The 9,453-nt window shown below is 36.7% G+C and overlaps 2 protein-coding genes across 6 annotated transcripts; one reads left to right on the top strand and one right to left on the bottom strand.

Moving 5' to 3' along the window:
• The first annotated feature begins 440 nt into the window (after positions 1–440).
• Positions 441–4,172, top strand: LOC113282202 (putative lipid phosphate phosphatase 3, chloroplastic). 5 transcript variants are annotated; one of them, XM_026531171.1, is made up of 9 exons: positions 441–724; positions 1,776–1,832; positions 1,935–2,159; positions 2,274–2,361; positions 2,480–2,589; positions 2,985–3,075; positions 3,349–3,537; positions 3,642–3,701; positions 3,821–4,172. In XM_026531171.1, the coding sequence occupies exons 2-9, from the start codon at positions 1,785–1,787 to the stop codon at positions 4,021–4,023; spliced, it is 1,014 nt and encodes a 337-aa protein (XP_026386956.1). In that variant the 5' UTR covers positions 441–724; positions 1,776–1,784; the 3' UTR covers positions 4,024–4,172. The 5 variants fall into 5 exon arrangements, with proteins under 5 accessions (XP_026386956.1, XP_026386959.1, XP_026386960.1 ...); XM_026531172.1 differs by lacking the exon at positions 441–724 and adding an exon at positions 813–828; XM_026531174.1 differs by lacking the exon at positions 1,776–1,832 and having other exon boundaries at positions 442–724.
• On the bottom strand, positions 4,140–5,262 carry LOC113282204 (dynein light chain 1, cytoplasmic-like). Its single transcript, XM_026531176.1, has 2 exons — positions 4,566–5,262; positions 4,140–4,479 (listed from the first exon to the last, which is right to left on the bottom strand). Exons 1-2 carry the CDS (start codon positions 4,812–4,814, stop codon positions 4,324–4,326), a joined length of 405 nt encoding a protein of 134 aa, XP_026386961.1. The 5' UTR covers positions 4,815–5,262; the 3' UTR covers positions 4,140–4,323.
• Between the last annotated feature and the right edge of the window lie 4,191 nt (positions 5,263–9,453).

Genomic DNA, 9,453 nt, shown 5'->3' with positions numbered 1-9,453 from the left:
TTTGAAAGAGAAGTTTGTACAGATTGGCAACGAAAACATGATAAACAGTTCGTTTACGAAAGTTGTTATCATATTTTGAAGGGGTTGAACAAATATAATCCAGATTACTTATCAAATAATTCACTAACCAAAGCTTACACAAGCCTTGGCTAGTTGGTGTTGCACATGGCGATCATCCACTAGCCAAAGCTTGGCTATCATCTATAATTTTTATTTTTTTTTGTCCATATAGTGCTTGACTGCAATCCAGTCAAGCGCAGTGCACACTTTTTACTCCAAAATTCAAATCTGGACTACGACACATTGTCCCGTTTTCAGCATCCGGAATTGGATGAACCCCCTTAGCTGAAGAAAAGTCGGTCTTTAATCAACACCCATTAATGGAGACTATCTTTGTCTTTACCACTAACATCAAGTCCAACCATAAAATTCAAAACCGTGTTTTGAAACTTCGAAGAAATTTCGCCAACAACCAGAAAGAATCGACCCCCACATTGTAAAAGTCGAAAACCAACCGAGTTTAATGATCAATCGACGACGGCATTCTTGAATCGTCACCTCAACTCAGTTTTTAATTCTGGTCCCTTTTCCCATTATAAAACTCAACAACTACAGATATTCCAAACACAAAGGAAAAAGATTAAAAAGGGCGAAAAGTTGTCTTTTATTTTTCTCCGTCACACCTTTTGGAACCTTCGTCTGTAGACTCCGTACAGATTTTCTGGTAAGCATTTATACAGTTTTTCTTTTTCTTTTCATCTCCACTTCTCGTTGGTTCCTCGTACATAACTTTCATCAAAATTTCACAGATTGAAGAATTTTTTTTAGGTTTGTAAGACTTTTCTTCATCAACATATGAATCAATTTTAGCTTTGATTTTATACATTATTCAATGTGTTTAAGCAATGTTTGTTCTGAATTCCTTTTGATTTAGAACTCCATGAGGATGCATACACTTAGGTTGAACAAAATCTAGGCTTGTTCAGAGTCCTATAACGTGTTATTGAAATTGATGTTAGAATTTTTTTTTTCAATTCTTGGCGTTGAAGTTGAACAAAACCTGTTTGAATGGGGTTACACAATTGCTTAAAGCCTTGATTACAAAAAATCTCTTGTGAGACTTTCTATTCAAACATTTTATTGGTCGCTTTTGAACTTGGACAGATTTATATTTTAGATTATCATGTCCACACCTAGCATATTGTCTATATCACTATAATGTATTCATTTCTCTTTTGCTTGCATATTTGGTCTACTTGGTCATGTTGATGCAACACATGGATTTTACCTTACAAGGAATCGTTTATGTTTTATACGAAATCGAATACTTGTTCCAGTTGAAACCTTTTGATCTGGTTGAGTCATTAAAACCTTTTGATCTGGTTGAGTCATTGACTTTCTTGTTATAAAACATTTGAAGGTAATTCACCAACATCTGTACCTACTAGTTTTCCTAAGACCCGCGATATGCAAACGGTAAGTTGGCTAATTCACGACTTCTCATGATTTGGCTTCTTGATGATGCTGGTTGCTCTGGGTAATTCTAGAATTAGAGTGGTGCCAGATTTTCTAGTTTATGGTTGATGTGTTCATATTAGTCGACACAATATCGTAGTGCCATTAAAACGTTTGCTCATTTGTTTCACACAGCAATAGTTTCCCTTGGATATGTAATATGGTTAATTATATTAGGTGTTTAATGAATTCCTAGTGTCTGATGTGCAGATAGCTTTATTGGTGTTAGTTTTCTTCTGATTTCATATGTTTTGTAACAGGAAAGGATCATGAGAGAGGTTCAGCTAGGTTCGCCTATTGTAGAAACACATGGATATGTAATATGGTTAATGCTATTAGGTGTTTAATGAAATCTTAGTATCTGATGTGCATAAAGCGTTTTGGGTAGTTTTCATCTGATTCCAATTGCTTTCCAACAGGAAAGGATCATGAGAGAGGTTCAGATAGGTTCGCATACTCTAAAAACACATGGATATAAACTCGCAAGAACACACATGCACGACTGGCTGATATTAGTGCTTCTTGGGGTTATAGTGCTCGTTCTCAATCTTACTCATCCATTTTATCGCTTTGTGGGGAAGGATATGATGACCAACCTCAAGTATCCTCTGAAGGACAATACCGTGCCTGTATGGGCTGTTCCTGTAAGTTTCACTATATTGAGTTTTTTATATTTTTCTAATATATACACATAGTTAGCTTATGCCTGCATTAATCTTGGTTATGCAGTTAATTAGTCTTCTTTTTCTGTTCACCAGATCTATGCAGTGTTGTTGCCCATTATCATTTTTGTCGGCTTCTATATTCGTAGGAAGGACATTTATGATCTGCATCATTCTATACTAGGTAATCACACTTCTGATCAGTGACTAACAGTTAGCTATGAGTTGTGACTGTTAACCCCTTCCACTTATGCTATTATGCTTAAGAACAGTTAAACGGATATTGATTTGCGCATGGACAGGTCTCGGTTATGCAACACTTGTAACTGGAGTTCTCACAGATTCGATAAAAAATGCAGTTGGTCGACCTAGGCCAGATTTCTTCTGGCGTTGTTTTCCAGACGGGAAAGATGTATGTTTATCTAATACATTGAGCTATTGCTTTATTTCTTTTATTAGTGCGACAACTGCATTGCACTATTTTGAAAGAAAGGTCTTGTGAAATACATGCATAACATATTCAGTTTGTAAGACTTTAAACTATAATGACACAAGGGTTGTTTATGAGATAGCTAGATCAAAACTCATCCGTTAAGATCATTTGATCTTTTTCCATTGAAAATTTCGATAAGACGGATTTTGAGTTTGTTTTAGTAATTAATTTTCAATATGGTTGGTTCTCTGTCTTGTATATGAGATTGCTATCTGTCTTCATCACTAAATAGCAATTCCTTGCTAATCTGCAAATTTAGGTTTCTATCCAAATTTGCACTTGTGATTATGGGTTCTAAATCTATGATTTTTCAGGTTTATGATGCACTTGGAGATGTTATTTGTCATGGAGTGGCTAGTGTGATCAAAGAAGGACACAAGAGTTTCCCAAGTGGACATACATCATGTAAGCATTACTTATTTTCCGCTAGGATTCGCGTGCATATGCTACTGTGCTCTTGAATAAGATTATGACTTGATACCCAGGAAGATTTTTAATCTCAATATGAATCGCTTCAACACCTTGGCAATCTTGCATCACCTAATTACAAAAATAGACTTTACAAATTATTATCGCTGTTAGCTTAAAACTTGACTGGGAATCTAATCTCACATATGATATTCATAGCCGTTATTTTTGTAACATTTACTTACAACTACTTTGGAATTTATTGTGCAGGGTCCTTTGCAGGTCTTAGTTTCCTCTCTCTATACCTGGCAGGAAAGATAAAATGTTTTGATCGTAGGGGACACGTGGCAAAACTATGCATTGTCTTGCTTCCTTTACTTGTTGCAGCTCTTGTTGGTGTGTCTCGTGTGGATGATTATTGGCACCATTGGCAGGATGTATTTGCTGGGGGTATCCTAGGTTTGTTCCAGTTCGATTGTCATTTTACTGTAGACTAGCATTGATGGATTGTGTGCATTTAGTTAATGCCTTGAATGTCTAACTCATGCAATTCTTTCCTACAGGTACCGTAGTTTCATTGGTTGTTTACCATCAGTTTTTCCCACCCCCATATCACAATGACGGTAATGTTTGTCAACAGTTCTCTAATGCTGTTAAAGTTTTAAACGTTGATTCTGTCCGTGATGTGTAATGCTGTCCTGACGTTTTTGTACTTAACTAAAGGACTCATTTTATGGTGCAGGTTGGGGGCCTTGGGCATATTTCAGTATGTTGGAAGAAAGAAATATTGCACAACAAACGAATGGCGAGAATGGCATTAATGTGCAGTTGATGGGGCAGGCAGGACAACAACAACCAGATAAAAGCCCTAACCACGTACATATAGGTTTGGTTGAACCAAATGTTTCTACCTTGGATGATTTGGAAGCTGGAAGTAGATCGTAATCATGTATATAGATTCTGTCATTTAACTCCTGTGTGTATCTATACGTTAGACCTCCTATTGTTCATGAGGTGCATACACGGTTAAACCTCACTAACACTTTCAGAAATTTATAAACTACATTCAAAAATTTAGCTTCATTTCATGATTTCCTCACTTGATGAAATTGTCTGCTTGTGGGAGTGTACTTGTTGGTAAATCATCCAGAGGCAGAGAGAACTACAACACTAACCCCACGTAACCTACTGGTTAAGAATCATAGCTTTTCTGTTCTGAGCTATTCACTGGAGTACTGGAGACCATCACTGTATGACTGGTTGGACCTCTGTTTTGAAGAGAAGAAGATAGAGGTTATCGATAGAGAAATACAAGAATCCACCTGGTGAGTGAGTCACAAACGATCCGAAACTCTTCCCCACTATGCAGTGCCATGCTGGACCATAAGAGGCATCGAACTCCTGCCAATCAAAGAAGTGCATGAGAAACAAGTCTATCCAACGATTGTATTTAGCAATTCATGATCATCAGTTGAACATACTCTTACCTTCTTGATCGCAAGAGCTATCTGGGTGGGTGTTGGCTTCGTGTTCTTTGTATTGGATTTGTTGACAGTTAGAAGTTTTCTGGTGAAGATGAAGGCTTTCTCTTGCATCGTTACATGCATATTGGATGATCTGACGGTGATATTCAATTCAACAGCCAGTGTTGCCAACTTCATCACCTCCGATGATGACGTCCTTTTTATCTTCGTTGCCTTTGCTGCAGTAGTAGTATCAGTAGCAGTTTTATCCATCTAAGCTACTGCTATTGTTATTGAAGATGAGATGCCAATTCTTGTGGATTACGAGATGAAGAGAATTGTTCACTGCTACTTTCTCTTTTATAGCTATTTCATCATACTCTGATGATTTTTCTTCGTTGGTTAGATATTAAAGAGAGTGGGTAGCAGAGATCCTTGAAGTTTGAGGCTGTTTGACCGACTTAGTAGTTGGTAGGGAGGAAGAGTCGTAGGCAATATTCTTGCTTACTTTGAGACAAAAGTTGTTACAAGATTCCATCTGGTTCGTACAAATTCCTTAGCTAATGCCTAATAGTATAAAAAAGACTTTTGTTACGAAGAAGAGGCACACATTTCTGTTAGAACTAGGACCACATTTTCACCAAGAGACCGGTGACAATTGTGACTCTCTGAGAGAGTCAAAGTTGTTTCAACTCTCACAATAACAACATTCCTCATTAGGCCTGCACACGGTTCGGTTCGGTTCGGTGCGGTTATAGCTAAAACCGTTCACCTAACTGTGTTCGGTGCGGTTATCACAATTAAAACCGCAGCCGAACTGTTTAGTATTCGGTTCGATTTTTAACCGCACCGATACTATTCGGTTACGGTTCGGTTCGATTTTCACCTATACCCTGCACCTGTACATAAATACATTCTGAATTTCTGAATTTCTAATAAACTGATACTACATTCCATACTTAAGTCTTGACAAGATAACCATAGTCTACAGATTAAAAACAGAGTTGAAGTTCACAAACAAGTTGACCAAAGATTAATTCTAAAGATTAACCAAAAAGTCTGATGAAACCAAAGTTAAAAAGAAAGTAGCATAACGAGTTGCCAGTAAAAGAAAAAGAGTCATCCATTTGATCTTCATTTCTCAAGTAGCAGACCAGTAAAAGATTGCAGTCCATCCATCTCTCAAGCCAATCATCCCCTTAATCTTCATCCTTTCCCAAAATGTCTGCAACAAGAATGCAAAGAAGAAATATTCAAATATATTCAATGAAGTCTGCATCTAACAGATAAAAGAAGATAACATTCATTCAAATTTCAAGTCAAAAGAGAAGAGATTCTATTACCATCTTCAATGTTGGAATTGTCATCTGGTACATAGTCACACAGAAAATCAAGAGAGATAGGTTTCTGCAACCAGCTTTGCGTACAGAGAAGTGCTTCAACTGTCCTGGCAGATAGCGAGCTTCTCCATGGGGTAAGAATGCGCTTTCCGGTACTGAATGCAGATTCTGATGCAACAGAAGACACTTGTATTGTCAAAATATCCTTCGCCATAAGTGATAGCACCTTGTACTTGGTACTATTAGCCTGCCACCATGCCAGAATATCAAACTCCCTGGTAGACGCTTCACAGTCATCAAGCAAATACCTTTCAAGTTCTGACTTTGGATTAGTACTATGAACATCCATTCTTCGCCTTTTCTTCCTTGATTCAAGCATATCCTCAATGTTCTCTTCTTGCACAGAAACAACCATGTCATCAACACCAGCATCAGTTGTTGACCCAATACCTAAGACATCAGAAAAATCAATAGTAAGTAATGATAAAAAGCAGATAAGCAATATTAAGTAATGAACTAATGATGATCAATAGTAAGTAATGATTTCACCTTCCTCTGCATTGGCATTTGAATACATGCTGGTGTACTCATCATAAAGTCTTCCCATATCTTGTTTCACAGCCTTCAAAACAGTTGTAACCCTGAAATCATCTTGCTCATACAAACATTCCAGATCAAATTTCAAACCAGATTCTTTCTCCCGAGTATCAAGCAACTTAGCAAAATACATAACAGAGTTCATATCTTCATAACCCCCCCAATATGCGTTATACTTCCGAAACATTATTTCTGCCATCCTAGAAATATGAGGATCTCGGTTTCCTATAGCTCTAAGACGAACCAACTGTTCATGGATCAATGCCAACTGCCATATAAATTCATGTGAAGTAACCTGAACTGAAGCCGAGAACTTAACAGTAACATCAAAGAAGATTTTTAAACACTTAACAAGACACCTAGCATATGACCAGTCTGCAGCATAGGGAGCATGATGACGGGGCTTGTTCTTTTTCTTAATATTATTCTTTCTAGATACATCTACCTCACATTCAGATTCACTAGATGAACTAAGATAATAATCTTCATTATCAATTACAACAGTATCATCGTCGGTATTAGGTAAAGCTTCACTTTCAGATTCTTTGAAAATATACTTAGAACGAAAGCTCTTGTCCTCCCTTTCTAACCTCTTAAATACCTTTTCATATGGAATGGCAGCTTCAAGCATCAGATACGTAGCATTCCACCTGGTCTTCACATCAAGGAAAACCATCTTCTTACAATCAATCTTCTCGAGAGCAGCACATTCTTTGAATTTGGCCAACCTAGAGGGAGAACCGGTAACAAACTTGATAACTGATCTGATCCTTCCAACTGACTTGTGATACAACAACACAGCATCTTTGACAACAAGCGCAAGAACATGCGCAACACACCTTACCTGATAAGAATGGAACAAGGAAATATCATCAAAAAATCAGTAACAAGCACAAAGAAGTATAGAATAAACATAGCAATAGAGCTAAGAAAAGTAATCATACCTGCATGTATTGAGCTCTCACTACTGCTCCTGTCCAATTGATGACACTGGTTTGAAGATACTCAATTGCGACAGTATTTGCACTGACATTGTCCAAAGTCACACCAAAAAGATCTTCTAGACCCCAATCCAGCAAACATTTCTCAAGCATTTTCCCAATCTCCTCTCCAGTATGACCCTTGATCAAGCAAAACAGGATGATCCTCTTTTGAAGTTTCCAATGGATATCAATAAAGTGCACTGTCACACACATATAATTGAAGTTGTTTGGAGAGGTCCATGTATCAGTTGTAAGAGAGACTCTTTGTTTACTTTCTTTGAAGTATCTCTTCAACTTCTCTTTCTCATCTTTGTACATAATTAAAAGATCTCTGTAAATGGTCATCCTGCTTGGCACCTTGAATCTAGGTTCAAGTTGTTCACTATATCTTCTAAACCCTTCTCCTTCTACAATTCTAAATGGCAGTTCATCTATGACGAAAAACTCAGTCAATCTTCTTCTACACATATCCTTGTCATAACTTACAGCAACCAGCTGTGATGACTGTCCAGGCCTTGGTGGTGGAAACACCAAACTCTTTTGTCCCTTGATATTCTTGTTGGGATTCTCTGGACATGTGGCTAAATGTGTCTTCATGCTGGAAGTTCCATTTCCTCTACTATGTGCTTGCAATTTCTTGTGACAATGCTTACACTGTGCTTTTTCTTCGCTGATCCTTGTAAAGTCATTCCAAACTTTTGATCTAGTTTTCCCCTTCTTCTTAGGTACAACTTCAGGTGCAGGTTCCTGTGTAGGTGTAGCCTGCTGTGTAGCTTGTGTTTCTTGAGTAGCATCAACTTGAGGTGTTATAGATAGTGTCACATCAGTAGAACCAGCTGCAGTGGATGGAAAGGGATATGCATTTGCCATCTTGCAGCTTGATAATGAAGCTGAACTTGATCCAATCATTGCCCTGCCAAAGGTAAACAAGTTAGTTCTTACTTATTACACAAGCAAAATCTTAAGCAAAAATTAAACCCTTAGAGCATATGAACTAAATAAAGCAGTTCATATGCTCTAAGGAATTTTCTATGTAAAACTTGAAAACAAAAATAAAGTTGTGGCACAGGGTAGGCTTTAAATAAACCTAAACAGTTATCCAAAATCCTAAGATACACTCCACTTAGAGCTAGAAACTCCCCTAGTAAGGGTTTAATGGAGTTATACCCAAATTCAAAAAGAAACACAAATCAGAAGCCTACCTAATAAACTCATCAGTTTGATTTGAAGTGTCAAGTATGAACAGACCTTATAGAGTATGTTTAGAAACTTAAGCAAAAATCTTAAGAAAAAATTAAACCCTTTTTCACACAGTTACAGATCATAAATCAAAATGATTATCAGGCCTACCTAGATTGTATCAATAAATTCTGATTTCATTATCAATCAGCAGACTACAGATAGAAACAGAATTGCTAGATGATGAAAGAATTAACAAAACACATAATCAAGTTCATTATGTTATTCATAAATCTATTAAATTATCATCAACAACTACAAAATCAACACAGTTCATGTTTTTCAATACGTATTAATAAAACAAAATTAACAAAACATCTACCCAAGGATAAAACAAAGATTCAACACAATCCAATTCAAATAAGATCTAAATCTGTAATACGGATTGATATTCACACAAATTTAGTCAAAGAAATAACGGATCCATGTATACATATACAATTGATTCAACAAAATCGAAATGAAACCAAACAAATCAGAACAAGAGAGATAGGTTACCTATAATCAGACTCCCTTAACTCAACCAAAACCTAAAATAAAAAACCCATGACTGTAATTAGAAAAATAAGATTTGACAAAAGAAATTGATTGATAAACACAAAACAACAAGCAAACGATTTCGATAAAAGAAACCCTAAGTCCTAACAGAAGAATAATTAAAAAAAAAACCCTAGAAATTGAAAAACAAACAAATCAATCGAAACCCGTGACCTATTTACTTACTAGATAGAGCCATAGAGGTGGTGGCGCTCT

Source organism: Papaver somniferum, chromosome 5 (genome assembly GCF_003573695.1).
Source record: "Papaver somniferum cultivar HN1 chromosome 5, ASM357369v1, whole genome shotgun sequence".
Taxonomy (NCBI): domain Eukaryota; kingdom Viridiplantae; phylum Streptophyta; class Magnoliopsida; order Ranunculales; family Papaveraceae; genus Papaver; species Papaver somniferum.
Note: the sequence above shows the minus strand (reverse complement) of the source record. Positions and strands in the feature narration are given on the sequence as shown.

What these genes read in the sequence shown, in the direction of transcription:
- LOC113282202 (XM_026531171.1), top strand. Translation starts at nt 1,785, where the DNA reads ATGAGAGAGGTTCAGCTAGGTTCGCCTATTGTAGAAACACATGGATAT. An exon ending in TTGTAGAAACACATGGATAT is followed by an intron (nt 1,833 to 1,934) that starts GTAATATGGTTA and finishes GCTTTCCAACAG; the next exon opens with GAAAGGATCATGAGAGAGGT. An exon ending in CCCAAGTGGACATACATCAT is followed by an intron (nt 3,076 to 3,348) that starts GTAAGCATTACT and finishes TTTATTGTGCAG; the next exon opens with GGTCCTTTGCAGGTCTTAGT.
- LOC113282204 (XM_026531176.1), bottom strand. Translation starts at nt 4,814, where the DNA reads ATGGATAAAACTGCTACTGATACTACTACTGCAGCAAAGGCAACGAAG. An exon ending in TAGCTCTTGCGATCAAGAAG is followed by an intron (nt 4,480 to 4,565) that starts GTAAGAGTATGT and finishes TTTGATTGGCAG; the next exon opens with GAGTTCGATGCCTCTTATGG.